Source organism: Musa acuminata, chromosome BXJ2-4 (assembly GCF_036884655.1).
Source record: "Musa acuminata AAA Group cultivar baxijiao chromosome BXJ2-4, Cavendish_Baxijiao_AAA, whole genome shotgun sequence".
Lineage (NCBI taxonomy): Eukaryota > Viridiplantae > Streptophyta > Magnoliopsida > Zingiberales > Musaceae > Musa > Musa acuminata.
The window spans coordinates 10,531,098-10,545,855 of NC_088341.1; the positions used below are offsets into that span (position 1 = coordinate 10,531,098).

A 14,758-nucleotide genomic window follows, 5' to 3' on the forward strand; every position below is an offset into this window, starting at 1 on the left:
GCAGTGAGAGGATAAAGCATGGCTTCTTTTAGGTCATCAGTGCATGAGATTTCCCGAAAGCTCCACTGGTAAATACCTATGTCAAGGATTGCCTTCGGAGTATAGGAAGTGAAAACACAAGAAAAAATCATCTGGATTTTGGAGAGTTTTATTGGAATCTGAAACTTAATGAAGTGTAGTCAACATCTACATCCCTCTCTCTCTAAACTTTATCTTACATGCACAAGTTTTCATTGATTAACTCCACACTATTCTCTGCTCATCTCTTTCCTTTTCTTCCATTACACACTATCTTCCTTGTCAATAACTCTTTCACAAGATTTTTTTGCATCAACATCGAAGACGACAGTCATAAAAACCACATCAACTCTTCCATTAAGTATCAGAAATGGTCCTTGTCATCATCATTAACATCGACCCAATCTCGTCCTCCATTCAAATGGGGATCTCCAAGCCCAAACCTTTGAACAGGGATGACCATAACTCTCTCTCTCTCTCGCTCTCTCTCTCTCTCTCTCTCTCTCTCTCTCTCTCATGGTCATCATGGTTTGCCAAATGTGTCCATCGGCTTTGATCTTTACGAAAGGCATGTGCATGTCTGGGCTATATATTGTGTCGGGTCATGTCCTCAGCTGGTGCGTGGGTGAAACGTACGTGCGGGCCGTGTGGGCGGGACCGGAAGGCATGGACGGTGGGGTTGGAGACAAGAGAATAGCTCGTGTGAGGTGGTCACTGGTCAACCGATGGCTTCGACGTCGGACATGCAAACCCACACTGAAGCGTCTCATTCTCCACACAGTGAGTGTGTCCTCTGTGATATCTTTAGGGTAGGGGAGGTGTTCAGCCCGTGAACCCAACGTTGCTGCTGCTGCAACACCATGTCCCAAGGACGCTTGAGGCCAATCAATTGGTCTTGTACACAATCACCTGTGTGGGTCCACCCAATCCCTCCATCTATTTCTTCCTGATCTTGACATGCATTATACCTACATATAATACCGACAAGATTAAGCAACTTCTTCTGCTTTACCCTAAAGATTGATAGAGAGAGGGTGAGAGAGAGAGAGAGAGAGAGAGAGAGAGAGAGGTGCGTTTCAGCACATACATATTTCGAGCTTAATTTACCTATGTTGATGTATAACACTGTGGCTCTACCCATGCAAAATTGACATTTTTGGCTATTTTGATATCAAGTTTCATTTCTTTATGAACATCTTTGATATAACTATATATATCTAAGCATGGTTTGATCGATTATAATATATATATATATATATATATATATATATATTTCCAAAAAAAAAACATTGTAGATTGATTTTGATCTTCCTTGTTTGATTCTACTGAATATTGTCTCTTGATGTTGATAATTCTAATCCCCTGCATGCTAATGAGAATGCATGGCTGGCTCTCAGCTAGGATGTGTTACTTCAATTTGTAGATTGATGAAGGCATGGCAGCCATTCAACCAAATCAGTCATGCTAAAAGAGCATGATTTGAGCTGCAATGTCTTTGTCATCTATGTAGAGGACTTTGAGTATGGTGTTGAACATGAAAGGTGTTGCCTCAAGAAAAGAAAAGAATCTTTGTGTGGTGTACATCAGCAGCCGATCTATCTCATATCTCAGCCATAGTCCTCCATCTCTCCAACATGACTATGCTACAAAGACAAGTACTAGAAACTGAGGGACCCCATGAGGGGGCGGGGGGATACTAAAACTTAGTGCAAGAGGGTCTATGTAAGTACTACTCCATTATTGTTGCTTCTGTTCTTGATTCTTTCTAGACCCTAACATTTTCCTTGATTCCATCAGCAGACAGCCACCCAGCTCATGTACAGAGTTCAGCCAAAGAAGACACCATTTCATCTCCACAGTACAAACACTGGACAAATTGGACCATTCCAAGAAGCTATCACTACAGCACAAGTATCAATCTTACTGTAATCAAAAAATCTCAAGCCACCTGCATGTGTATCACAAGGGAAGGATGATAGAGTAATCTCCTATAGGGGGATAAATTATGGAGAAGGAAGAGAAGACAAGCGCAATCTCAGCCTCCACAAGTTTTTCGTGGGTTGTGTTCCCAATAACTCCTCCTCTACAAGCTACTTGGGATATAGCGGTGGGAACTCATCTCTCTCGTCTCAGCCCTATCTCTCAGCGGCAGGGATGGCTGTCTCTGCTGTCTCGTTCCCTTTTCTCCACCGTCTTATGAGCTTCTCTCCACGTAAACCACCTCACATCTTCATATATAAATGCAGACGCACACACCTCGAATGAACGCAGATGCCTCTCTCTCTCTCTCTCTCTCTCTCTCTCTCTCTCTCTCTCTCTCTCTCTCTCTCTCGCTGAGTGTGTGTTGAGGTGATATGTAACGTAGAGCTGTGAGATTAAGATACATATCAAGGCAGGATATGGAGATGGCCGGGATCCAGTGTCAGGCCAAGGCAAGCACAAGTCCACGGCTTAAGCTCTTCGGATTCCACGTCTGCGACAACACCGCGGACGGATCTGGCGACGTGGCGGCAGTAGAGAGCCCATCCTCTGGCTCCGGCGGCGTCGCCGGCAACGGAGATGGGAGGAAATACGAGTGCCAGTACTGCTGCCGCGAGTTCGCCAACTCCCAGGCTTTGGGAGGCCACCAGAACGCCCACAAGAAGGAGCGGCAGCAGCTGAAGCGCGCCCAGTTGCACCATCACCACCACTACCTCGCGGCGTCCGGCCACCGCTCACTCCCTGGTAACTTCTACCACCAACCCGTAGCCTCCGCCTTCGCCCCGCCGCCCCACCTCCTCTCCCTTCCTCGTCCACCTCCTACGGCCACGACGCCGGTCGTGGGTTCCCAGGCGACTGCCGCCGGTAGCTTGGTCTACTACGCTCGCAGCGCGCCACCCACCCACCTGTCGCGTACCTGCGTCGTCCCGCGGGCCCTGCAAGCCTACTACTCCTACGGCGTGTACGGCGGCGGTGGAAGCTGCTACGACGACGGCAAATCGGCCGGTGGGCCGGGGTTCTCCGGAGCGGCCCCAGCTGACGATGGGGCGGAGGATTCGTACGGGTTGGACCTGCACCTCAGCCTGGCGCCCGCTGGTTCATGACTCGGTCTCGACTCGGCCAAGCTCTCGCATCTTCCTTTTTATCTTATGACTGAGTTTTGATCGTTATATGCTGAATTCTATCGCAAATTTAGCTCTGTAAATTGCTAATTTCCAAAATTTTCATATGTTTTCTTGCTCCGATTGGATATTTTCATCACTATAAATCATTAACAAGACGAAAAAAAAAAGCAGAAAACTGTGATGAATGAGCCAAACCGAGTTGGCGAGTCGACTCGTGGTCTCGGACGAGTGAGTGGGCTGGCTGGCTCGGACGTTTCCCCCTCTGCTGCGACAGCGTACGACGGCCGACACGGTCGATCAAAAAATGACGTCAGCGCGATATGGAAAGGACACGAGGCGTTCGATGGCATGAAGTACAAACGAAGTGGCTGGGACCACCCTTGGACCGGATCCCCACGATCTCCTTGGGGAATCCTAAGTACCATTTACCATAAGGTGTGACGCGGGACTCGTACGTGTGTTGTTTGTCCTCTCCACAGCTCCATCAAAGAAATTATAAATCATAAGAATAATAAAATCAAGTAAACAAAGGTATTATTATATCCGGAAATTTGTTATTTTACATCTAATCTCTTAGCAAAATTATGATGTAGTCTTTCTTGTTACATCACAAATCCTATATTAGTTGTTAGTTATACATGATATTGTAAGAATAACCTCAATTATTAGTGAATTAACCCATAATTAAAACGCAAAGAATAACTTGAGAGAGAGAGAGAGTAGGAAGCGTACTAATTTGGTGGCAGGAGAAAGAAAATGTAGACATCTAGAAGGAAGAAAACAGGTCACTCAGAAGTATTTGGTTAGCTGAGCGAAGACTCGCAGTCAAAAGAAAGTCCAACGGAGATGTCCCAGGATTGGATCATCTTATGATACGTATCACCTGGCTTAAAAGTTTTTGACTGATTTTTCTTCTAAAGTTAGGCTTTGAATCTTTAGTTCATATGCATCTGCAGTCTCTCGTACATCATGGTGTCCAGTAGACATGGTTCAATCTCTATTTGTCATAGATCAGCTCAAAACTATTCAAGAAAAAGCTACGTCTGGATTGTTTGGTGAAGACTTTTAACATTTCAGTGACAACAACAGAGCACCCATGCAGCATAATGTGTATCACGAGGTGTTTATATAGATAAAGCACCTATAATTGGCCTCAGGTGATTTCATGGGCCTAAGTTGACAGCAATAGCATCTGTAGCATATATATGGATAGTTATGTGTATATGAACTATAAAGGTAGGATTTAAAAGGTCTTGGCAGAATTACCTTTGGAGATAAGAACTGATGTAGTCCAGCTTCATGCCATCATCACCTTCCCTTGATATAGACCTTTCAACCTACAAGATCCGCAAAGCATCAGGTGTTAAATTTTGCGGACAAGAGTCAGTACGGCCTCCAATTAAATTTGATATGAAGTCATTGTTCTCCACAGTATGGTATGTTATCTCAAACAGAACTTATTAAAGCACTCTGCAGGTTCATTCAAAAGAGTACCTTCCTGTTATTCTTTTGCCTGCAAGATACTGATGCATATCTTGTGCAAGTCTGACATCAGAAAGAGGGATGACGGAAGAGTTTGATGGTGAAGACTCCACAGTGCTGGAGTGGCCAGCTTCAAGGGGCATTGATGGGTCCGTAGCCATATTCCATGGTTTCAATCATGACAGCCGCTAGATGACTACTCCAGCTATATATTAAGCTGAAACATAAAAGAAAAATAATGACAGCAACTTGAGACTGTGTCCAGACGTGAGAATTCGATTCTTTTTATGTGAAATAACATGGAGGCTATGGAGTTAATTTACCAAAGTTCAGTAGAGTACAGAGTCGCATGCATTCCAACAAGTTTGGTCTTTAACTTTTTACCTTGTATTGTGCCAAACATTTTAGTCAAAACTAGGTTGCTTTTCCCACACCTATTAATTTCTGGATCCACTTGACAACCTACAAAGTGCAGTGGTTGGAAGTCATAAGAAGTGTTGACATATGTGATAGTTTCCTTGAAGCCTTACCTTTAGCTTTTGATAGGCCAGGCATCTGGAGAAAGTACCAAACACTTCACCATGGATCCTCTGCGGTGTTTCTTGACTTAAACCCACCAAGAAATGTGTTCCAACCAACTTTCACAAACCTGCATCATCAAGAGAATAAGTTTCAGCGATTCAAACATCAGATGATGGTGGTGGTGGGAGGAGTGTCCATATTCTTTTGCTGGTCTTTTTCTAGGTGAGGCTTCTCCAGTCCACACCCAACCCCTTCACGTTTCCATGACTGGTAAGAGAAGGACATGGCCTCGCCTTTCTCTTGTGAAATAAGCAACTTGCACCACCCAGGTTGGGTTGAGTAGCTTTCTCTGAAGACGGCCACCAAAGAGACATATCTATAAAGGCAAGATACGCAAGGGGGCCATTAATAGCTGTGTAGGCTCTCTATAACCCATCCCCAACTCCCAGTCGGGTGACGATGGAGATGGGAGATGGCCCACCAATACGATGGCAACAGGGACATCAGGGCCCACAAAGATAATCCTGGGATCAAGGTTTTGTCTTGGAGCCTGACAAAAGGAAATCCAAAAGAGAGCCTATTACGTGGAAGTACTTGCAGTGCAGGAGAAGAATAAGGAGACCTAAAGTACACAATTAGAAGAGTCCACATGGAGTTTGGAACTTGAAAGGAGGATTGGGCACTGAAAAGTTGTGAGAGTAGGAAGAAAGAAGCTTCTTTCTTGTGCCTTTGACATTATACAATCATGCATGATGAATGGGTACACCTACTGTTTACGCCTAATACCACCAGTATTTCTTTCTCGTTTCCACCAAAAAGAAAAAAAAATTTAAAAAACAATTGCTCGGTCAAGCCTAACAATGAGACTCTGACAACTAAAAAGGAAAAAAAAACATAGTAATTAAAGCAATTATTCTTCACGATTAAGCCCGAACAATTAGTATGAGCATCAACAATCAATGATGGAGGTCTTTAACCATAACTGGAGAAAATTCATTAAAGTCGATAGAATTGACGGCAGCTGCAGAAGAACCTTATTTATGAATGAATCATGGCATCTTTAGTACTCCACGCAGATCTCTTAAATGACGCTCACTTTCTTAATAGTTCCGGTCCACTAAAAGGTATACAAACTATTTTATGAACAAAACCCACTAGTTAACATGTGCTGAGCTTAGAAATATCAAAATCAAGATCAATTGATGAGCGTCTCAATGTATTCAAAATTCAAATGGCATAATTGGTTATAACTGGGAAGATAACTTTCTCAGTCCACAAAGGCTAGATGAAAGGGTCGGATGTTTCAGTGGAACCTCTAAGAGCCACAAAATAGAACAGCTGTAATTAATGTAATTAATTGTAGATTTCCACTCTTAAAGATTGAAATTTTCCACAAGCTGACACCGCAAGATATCAGACTCTGGAAAAGTATGTCTCACAAGTTTTGTGTCAACAGTGTAGATAAAACAACAGGTGGCACAAAATCAGAAAGCAACAATTCATCTTAAGGAAAACAAATATGGCAAACTTCAAGAGTCTACCATGATTGGCGAAAGCAAAACATAATGTTCCTACAAATCTCACACCTTAGTTCTAAGATATGTATATTACTCTTATCAAGTATGTCCTGAGACTCGAACAATTGTCCATGAGGAAAATAGCTAAGATGGACAGAAAGGTTTGTAGTCGTACCTCTTACAGATTTCAAAAACATCACATAAATAACCTTAGGATATATCATCGCAGCCAGATATGTCTTTTGCCTTTTGAATATGGCATGCCGATCATCCCCACCAAACATGCCTGGGTAAAATTGTCAATACACTGATTAACATTTTCCAAAAGAACTTAACAATAAAACTGCTTAGGAATGAGACATTTCAGCTATAATGAATTAATGAAAACCAAAGTTCAACTTTACAAGCACGTACAAAGGCCAGACAAAAGAACATATGATAGCGAAACTCACAAAACTTACAGAGCTCAAAAATAGCATAAGGAGGTTATGATAAAACTTCGAGAGATTCACAGGGTGATCTTACATGTATGGCAAACAATGAAAAACTGGCAACTTTCTCCTAGCATAAGACTCTCAATATAACACATCATTTCACAGTAGAGCTGATCAGCCCTTCCTATCAGAATGGTTAAGATTGAGATTAAACCATTTTTTTTTGTTCAATTTATTTTTCACATCAAGACTTCCATTTGGGCTGCCAAATCTGATATCCTCATCAGGAGTTTTGCAACTACTATTAGCATCACCACTAGAATTGATCACACTTCTATGTATCGTAAATGAGGAGAGTATATTATCTCTTTGTTTCAACAGCTCGTCGACCTGCAATGAATCGTACATAAACACAAAACTGTTAATATTCTCTGAAAATAACTAACCTCAATTAGGTTGAAGTATTGCATCATGAATAATTGAAGTAGCACAATTAACAAGTGATGAACATACACAATCTAACTCCAGAAGAGTGTAAAAAGAATGAAGCATGAAGATTTTAATTTCATTTAATTTGGTTGAAGCTACTGACAGATTTCATCCTTGAAACTGGATCACAAATACATGGTCCAAATAGATAGCAACATTGAGAGTGACCCAATGAACAAGACAAGCCTCGAAGGAGCTGTGGATGGAGCCATCAGTGACACCAGCCAAGATCTAGTGATTTGGGGGAGAGGCTACAAAACAGGAGGTATTGTGGAAACAAAGATGAAGATTCACCAAGAAAGGAACTTGTTCTTGTATATTAACTGCTATTGTATACCTTGTTCAAACTCAACAGAGAAGTGTCCAGTGTCATAAAAGTAGTATATTTGCATGCAGAGAAGATTGATGATCATGTAACTCTACCAAGAAAAAAGTTTTAAACCCTCTTGATAAATAACTTAAATGTTAAAATATGTAGAATAGAAAAAGAACTCCATCATTTGAATGAAATTTAATGTATCATTTATTCTACAGTTGATTATAGAGGATTAAGGTATGAGATATGAAAAGCAGAAACATCTGATGTTAAAAAGACGGCAACTCCTTGTAATTCTGATCTTCTTCAAGAAACTTTGGGCGTATTAGAATAAGAAGATGTGATGGTTCGAATTATTTTATCCTTAAGATCATTGACATCAAACCTTGATGGTCCATGACAACATCAACAAACAGGGCAAATCACACAGGAAGTCATGGATCTAGTCTGACAGTTGGCATTGGCAACTCATCACATGCTATTTCCAAACCGTAGCACAGACTCGACATGGTAATTTTGCCATCACTGCTAGTCAAATCTTAAAAAATGAATTCACAAAAATGACAACTTGGCAGAAAACTTTGGCTTATTCAACCATTAATCTATTTACAACAAAAACAAGCCACAGTGTCCCAACTATTAATCCATTTACATTAAAACAAATAAAATTCAATTCAATCTCCATAAGTTCCAAAACAAATGCACCCTAAAGGGCAACGTAGCAACACTGCAAGTCAGAAGAAATGAAGGCCAGAAACAAGCATTATGATGGTGAACTTATTTCCCAGTAAGGTAGAAAGCATGAAGAAAATGCACAAGTATGTTAACAAAGTTATTAGCTATAGATCATATAGTACTTATTTGTCATTCTTTGTCATCCCTAATCAAGAAAAAACTGCAAGCTACAAGCAATTAAAAGTTCAGAACTTCAGATACTATGCAGCTCCGAATAGCCAAAGCATACTTAAATGAAGTAATTTTATTTTGCAAACATACTTACAGATTGCTTTTCTTGGGTATACTTGTTTGTGACCTCCTGAAAACATGCAAGTGCCTAGACAACCATAAGAAAATTAAAGTCAGATTACTACAAACGACCATTTGATGACATGTAAAAACACCATTTAATGCCACAAAAAACCAAGAGTATGTACTTTTCTGTATTCTATTTCAAATTGCCGCAAGGCATCTCTTTTTGCTAAAATTTTAGACTCAATCTCCTTAAGTTTCTCTGTGGTATCCTCATATGATTTTGCACACAAAGCCTCAATGGTATATGTAGCAGATTTGAAAAAATTATCACCTGGACAACGAGAACTGGATAAATATATAAAGAACTTGCAAAATGATCCAAGACATAATTATGCAATAGGAAATGGTAAAACATAACAGACCATAAACGGCGAATATGTGGGTGCCAGGTTTTAGTTCAGAGGCCTCACAAGGTTGGAGGCCTTCCAACCTTTTGAAGAAAGCAGCCTCAGGATCTCTCGCCATGGCTAACTGCACAAACAAAGATTAAATCATCAAATTCTTCTATCCAGACCTTTCATTCCCTTGTTTTATCTATTCTTGAAACATAACAATTCAAAGATGGCATGATGAACACACCGTATTAACTACAGAGTCCATCCGATACACTTGAAAATGTAAAAAGTACATCGCTGCAGATGTTACTTTGCCAATCTTTTCACTATCTTCCTGAAAGTGACACAACAAAACTGAATGTTACTCTGGGCTATTGAATGTATACCATTGTACTCATATACTTAAAATATAAAATGATAAACAAGAAACTTTCAGTTATGGAATAGATCACTTATCTAAACTCAAATTATATTACCATAAGATGACATTGTAGATGTTGCAGTTGACATGTACTTTTCATATTTAAAATTAACTAAAGAGAAGGTTAGCAACATCAAAAATGAGGGTGATGTGATAGAACAAATTTTTAAAGAACTTCCAGATCATTAGTTACTGGAATCAAAGTAACAAGGGGAGTATGATATCATTAGCAAAAGTAAGATACACTCAAACTTTTAAGAACAATCTATATTCCTAACCACTTGTGAAGCTAGTAATGACATGTTTTGCATTAGCGGACATAGAATCTGATTATTCCAAGTTTATATTTACTGTTGGTATCATTCATGTTGGAAACTACAACTTGCAGATATTGTATTATTACTGATTGTCTAGTCATAATATGGCCAAAGAATTCCTCATAGAGGTAGGGGCTTTAAGTGTTGTGTCCCAACATATCTCCAAGTAACATACCAAGACAAATTTTTGGCAGAGAACGATATATATGTCCTTCAAGACATATGCGCTCCTAATCAACATGTTCTAACATGCTTGGGAAGTATACGAGCTAGCAGGAACAAGGTGTCTTGGTATACACTTGGCATGACAGGATGCTCCATGCCTCTATGGATGTGCTTTGCCTTCTTTTCACTAGCACAGCATACATGCAATACCCAAGACTAATATTCTCCTGGTACTGCATGGTGCTTTAAACCATGCTAGTTGTGCAAATTTCTTGCACTCAGCCACATTGCTTTGTGGCCAAAGAATGCCAAGGTGGCTGACTGAAGAAGTTGCCATTGAGACGTCAAGTCCATAAATAGAAAGCAAAGGATCATAAATAAATCTTATATCCACAGGATCATATCAGTCTTAGCAAACTTCTTGCTTCTATGACTGAATGAATGGCTGTAAAATTCAAGAATGCTATAGTGAAAAATATGAATCATTAACCAATCTATATGATTATTAGGTATTCCAACAGATATCAGAGATGAAGCTTGAAAGTTAAACTCAGAAGTGAAGACAGATTATTGTCAATGTATGATCAACAAGTAATATAAGCCACAAACGTTTTGATAGTCATCTGCATCAGACACGACAAAATAGTAGTGAGATGTAAGTGGCAAGATTAACCCAAAACTAAAAGCAAAAAGCTATTGACATTAGAATTTCTCTAAACATGTCTACTTCAGGACATGAGTACTACTGATTACAGATATTTTATAATTTCACCTTCAAATGTTAATTATTTAATCATCTTTATGTTGGTTAAAGGAACAATATGAAGCAAGAAATTAATTTATATAGCATAAAAAGCATTGATACTTCTATCTTTTGCTCGTAATTGAGTAGCGAACAGTCTAAAAGCCAAAAGAACTAGATATAGACCTGTAATGCTAAATCATAGCCACCATTAGCTTCCTGCTCAAAGTAAAGTAGCTGAAACAATGATACAGTGTCAGATGAAGTTAGCTCAGCAGAGTACAAATTGATAATGGAAAGAGCATACAATATAATAACTGAAGAAAGCAATGCAATATTTAGTTTATATTGGAAATCAATAAAACCACAAGTTGTTTGGAAAAGTTTGCCTATTTTATTCACCTTAAATTTACTTTGTATTGCCGAAGTTACTCGAACAACAATCCCTGCCTGAGCTTGTTGATCATTAATTGTTACACCAAAAAAATGAGCACTTTGCTTATCCACCTGCATTAACACGAAAGAGATTTAGAAATAAAAATACGCTATTGGCATGTCTTCCTATCAAAATATAAAAACATACTTTTTCGGTGACTGATGTTCCAAGAGGAAGTGGTTTAACTGTGACAGTTCCACTTAAAGCTTCTTCAAGAACAGTGGCAGAAATTGTAGTCTTGATAGGAACTCCCAGCTTGCTAAAGGCTTTAAAGAATTAGTACAGGCTTAGGGATAAAATAGCCTAGAAACTAAATCATGCAACTTTGTTCAACTGTCACCTAAAAAGAGCTGCAAACATTGTATTGACAGTTCCAAGGCTTGACAAGTCAATCTCCATATCAATGCCTTCACTTTCAAAAGCCTAAGCCAAGACAACACAAACAACTAAGTAGTTATAACAGAAAGATGTTGAGGACCACCCTATAACTAGACATTAAATGGATTCCAAAGTGTGGAAAAAAACATTTTCCCTTTCCAGAGAAGTTTTTCTGGCAAAAGAAAATCTTACAAGTGATAGCTTTGAAAGAATTGAAGAAATTTTTATAAATCATAAAGAAAATGAAAGAAAAAAAAAAGAAAAACATAAAACTATCTATATCAAATCACAGATACAAAAACCTAGAGAACCTAGAAGATGTCATGATCTAGTAATACCATAGTCAGTTTGTCAAGGGATAACTTTGATTGGTTCTTGCTGCATGCTAAATTGATAGAAGATTCTTGCTTTGGGTTAAAAAAAAAGTTGATAGAAGATAGCTCAACCAATCTATTTGGTGAAAGAATGGTTAAAGATGATATGCAATTTCACATGGGCAATCACAAATGTTACAAGTAGCATCTTATTCCAATCTTCTTTAGCAGGATTTCCAATGAGTGGATTTTATTCTAGTTTTGTTGGCTCCAGGAGTACCAATGATTCTTGGAATAGAGGCACAAAAAGATTTCATAATTTAGAACATTGAAAAAGGAAGGAACCTGAACGAGAAGATTCTACCCTTTCAACAACAAGGAGAATGTCAGCAACTCCATGCATCATCTCTTCCTTACTGTTACCTGCAGGCCTTCCTCAGGTTGATGGGACTCACCAGTTTTACCATTTCTATAGCCAATCTGCTTGCTTGTCATATTTTCATATATCATCATTATGTTTCTACTACTTTATCTATTTTATTTCTCGATTCATGGATCGTCCAGATTCTAGTTCATCAGATTCGTATGGTACCAATTGCTTAAGATCACATGACCTTGAACATTCACCTTGAACATAATGAACTTCATTATATTAGTGTTATTATTCATTATGTTGGTAAAAATTAGTATAAACTAAAGCAAGCAATCCATTTATATTTTTTTATTTTGTGAACTTAACCGTTAAGAAGCACCCACCTCAAAGCCAGCAGCATCATATTGCCTCCTCTTTTCTGGATCTGACAAGATACTATAGGAATATGCAACTTCTTTAAAAAGTTCAGATGCTTCAGGATTGCTAGCATTTTTATCGGGATGGTACCTGTTGGTATAAGATAGAAAAATTACTTCCCATGTGAGATGTAAAAAGAAGAAACAACACAGATTCCACAATTTAAAATATTGCAGAAAGGATTTAACAGTTATCAACTAGTAGAATCCGCTTCCTACATCCCATGATTTGAAGGTATTGGTAAACTTGCTATGATGCTATGTTTACAGAAGTCAGGCAATGTAGCAATCATGTACGAAATTACAGTAATACACCAATGCAGTAAAAAATCTCTAGGATGAATATTATCCTCAACAATGGTTTTCATTGTAGACTTAACTCTAATGGCCTCCTTGATGGTTTTGATTATTGCTTCATCAGGCTTCTCCTGATTTCTTCCTGTTCAGAGATGATAGACTGTAGCGTCAACCATGCATTTTCTAAAATTTTAAATCAATGTTTTGCCCTTGAAATGATCCAAACACCATCTGGACTCCAGTCCTAATGGCATGACCTTGGTTTCAATCCTATAGAAATATGTATCCTCCCAGATTTTTCCACAGCACAACTGAGAAACAAGTAGTGAACATAATTAGCATTCTTCTTATGAAACACACACCGAGCTCTGCAGCAGAGATTCCTCTTAACCAACCCATCTGGTGTCAGAAATTTCACTTGTACGGCTATTCAAGCATAAAAGCATTCTCTGGCACTGTTAAATTATCAATTTTATACTACGAGAAAATGGTCACCCCTTTCACTTCAAAATTTCAAAACCTATTTAACGGTAAAATGTTATCCTCTGTTATGTGACAAGATCACTTTATCCTTGTTCTGCCATTCGTGTTTTCTTCCCAATTACAAGTGCACTGAGAACCATTACAATGGTACAAAATGTAGGCAAGAACGATCAAGAAAAGCAACTAGACATACGACATGTTTGCTTTCCACTACAAAGGACCTTCCGCGCAGACACGCTGGAAAGATGGGAATACGGAATGAATGGAAGAAAAGGGAACTAACTTGAGAGCAAGCTTCCGGTACGCGGCTTTGATATCCTGATCGGACGAATCCTTCGACACGCAGAGTACCTCGTAGGGATCACGCCGGACGGGCGGCGCTGAAGGACCTCCTATCCTCCCCGACGCCATCCTGCCCCCTTCCTCTCCTCCCGCCCTCCAAACCAGTCCAACCAGCCCCACGGCCAGAGAGAAGCTCCAAATCCTCCTTCAAAAATTACAAGAAGCAAAACCAACAACGAGGTCTTCCAAAAACGGGGAAAAAAGGACGAGACCGAGTGAGATCTGCAGCGAGTTCGAGGTCGCGGGGCCAGGAGAAGAGCTTTCGTCGGGTAGACGAATCGATTCCCGTCCTCAAGATGTTACTCCGGTAATGATGGGATCGTTCGAGTGGGATCGAGTGGAAGGGTTTTGAGCTGAGTAATTGACCTGGCGGTGGTCCACGGACTGCGTTGGATGTGCTGCTATGGATGGTGTATTATTGCTCCTAAATCGTTTGACGGACGTAAATATTTCTATTAAAAAAAGAATTTTCGAAAAAGCTTTTGTTTTAAAAAATTTTCATACAGTCTCTAAATTAATTTTTTTTTACTCATAAAAAATTAATTTACTTTTATCTCCATCGGATGCACTTTATCTTATCGAATCTATCGTTACCTTTACAACGAGTGACAATGATAATCCCATCAAATACTTTTTAATACGATAGGGTTGTTATTATCATCATGCCCTTTTCTTTCTTACACAAAAATATCATTCGTCAAATAAGAGCTGGGGTGAAAGATACTTTATATAATAAGAGATATTTTATAAAAAAATTTAAAATTAAGATTTTACATGAGAAAGTTTTAAAATAAAAGTTTTTCGATAATTTATTCTTAAAAATAA

At 39.2% G+C, this 14,758-nt stretch overlaps 2 protein-coding genes across 2 annotated transcripts; one reads left to right on the forward strand and one right to left on the reverse strand.

The window, feature by feature from the left end:
• Window positions 1-1,656: 1,656 nt before the first annotated feature.
• LOC135609967 (zinc finger protein GIS3-like) lies at window positions 1,657-3,226 on the forward strand. Its single transcript, XM_065103825.1, has 2 exons — window positions 1,657-1,740; window positions 1,816-3,226. The coding sequence occupies exon 2, from the start codon at window positions 2,418-2,420 to the stop codon at window positions 3,099-3,101; it is 684 nt and encodes a 227-aa protein (XP_064959897.1). The 5' UTR covers window positions 1,657-1,740; window positions 1,816-2,417; the 3' UTR covers window positions 3,102-3,226.
• Window positions 3,227-7,100: 3,874 nt separating this feature from the next.
• On the reverse strand, window positions 7,101-14,312 carry LOC135609966 (chaperone protein dnaJ 15-like). Its single transcript, XM_065103824.1, has 11 exons — window positions 13,875-14,312; window positions 12,779-12,902; window positions 11,671-11,753; window positions 11,478-11,589; window positions 11,297-11,401; window positions 11,081-11,131; window positions 9,494-9,583; window positions 9,277-9,385; window positions 9,037-9,185; window positions 8,883-8,936; window positions 7,101-7,467 (listed from the first exon to the last, which is right to left on the reverse strand). The coding sequence occupies exons 1-11, from the start codon at window positions 14,000-14,002 to the stop codon at window positions 7,252-7,254; spliced, it is 1,221 nt and encodes a 406-aa protein (XP_064959896.1). The 5' UTR covers window positions 14,003-14,312; the 3' UTR covers window positions 7,101-7,251.
• Between the last annotated feature and the right edge of the window lie 446 nt (window positions 14,313-14,758).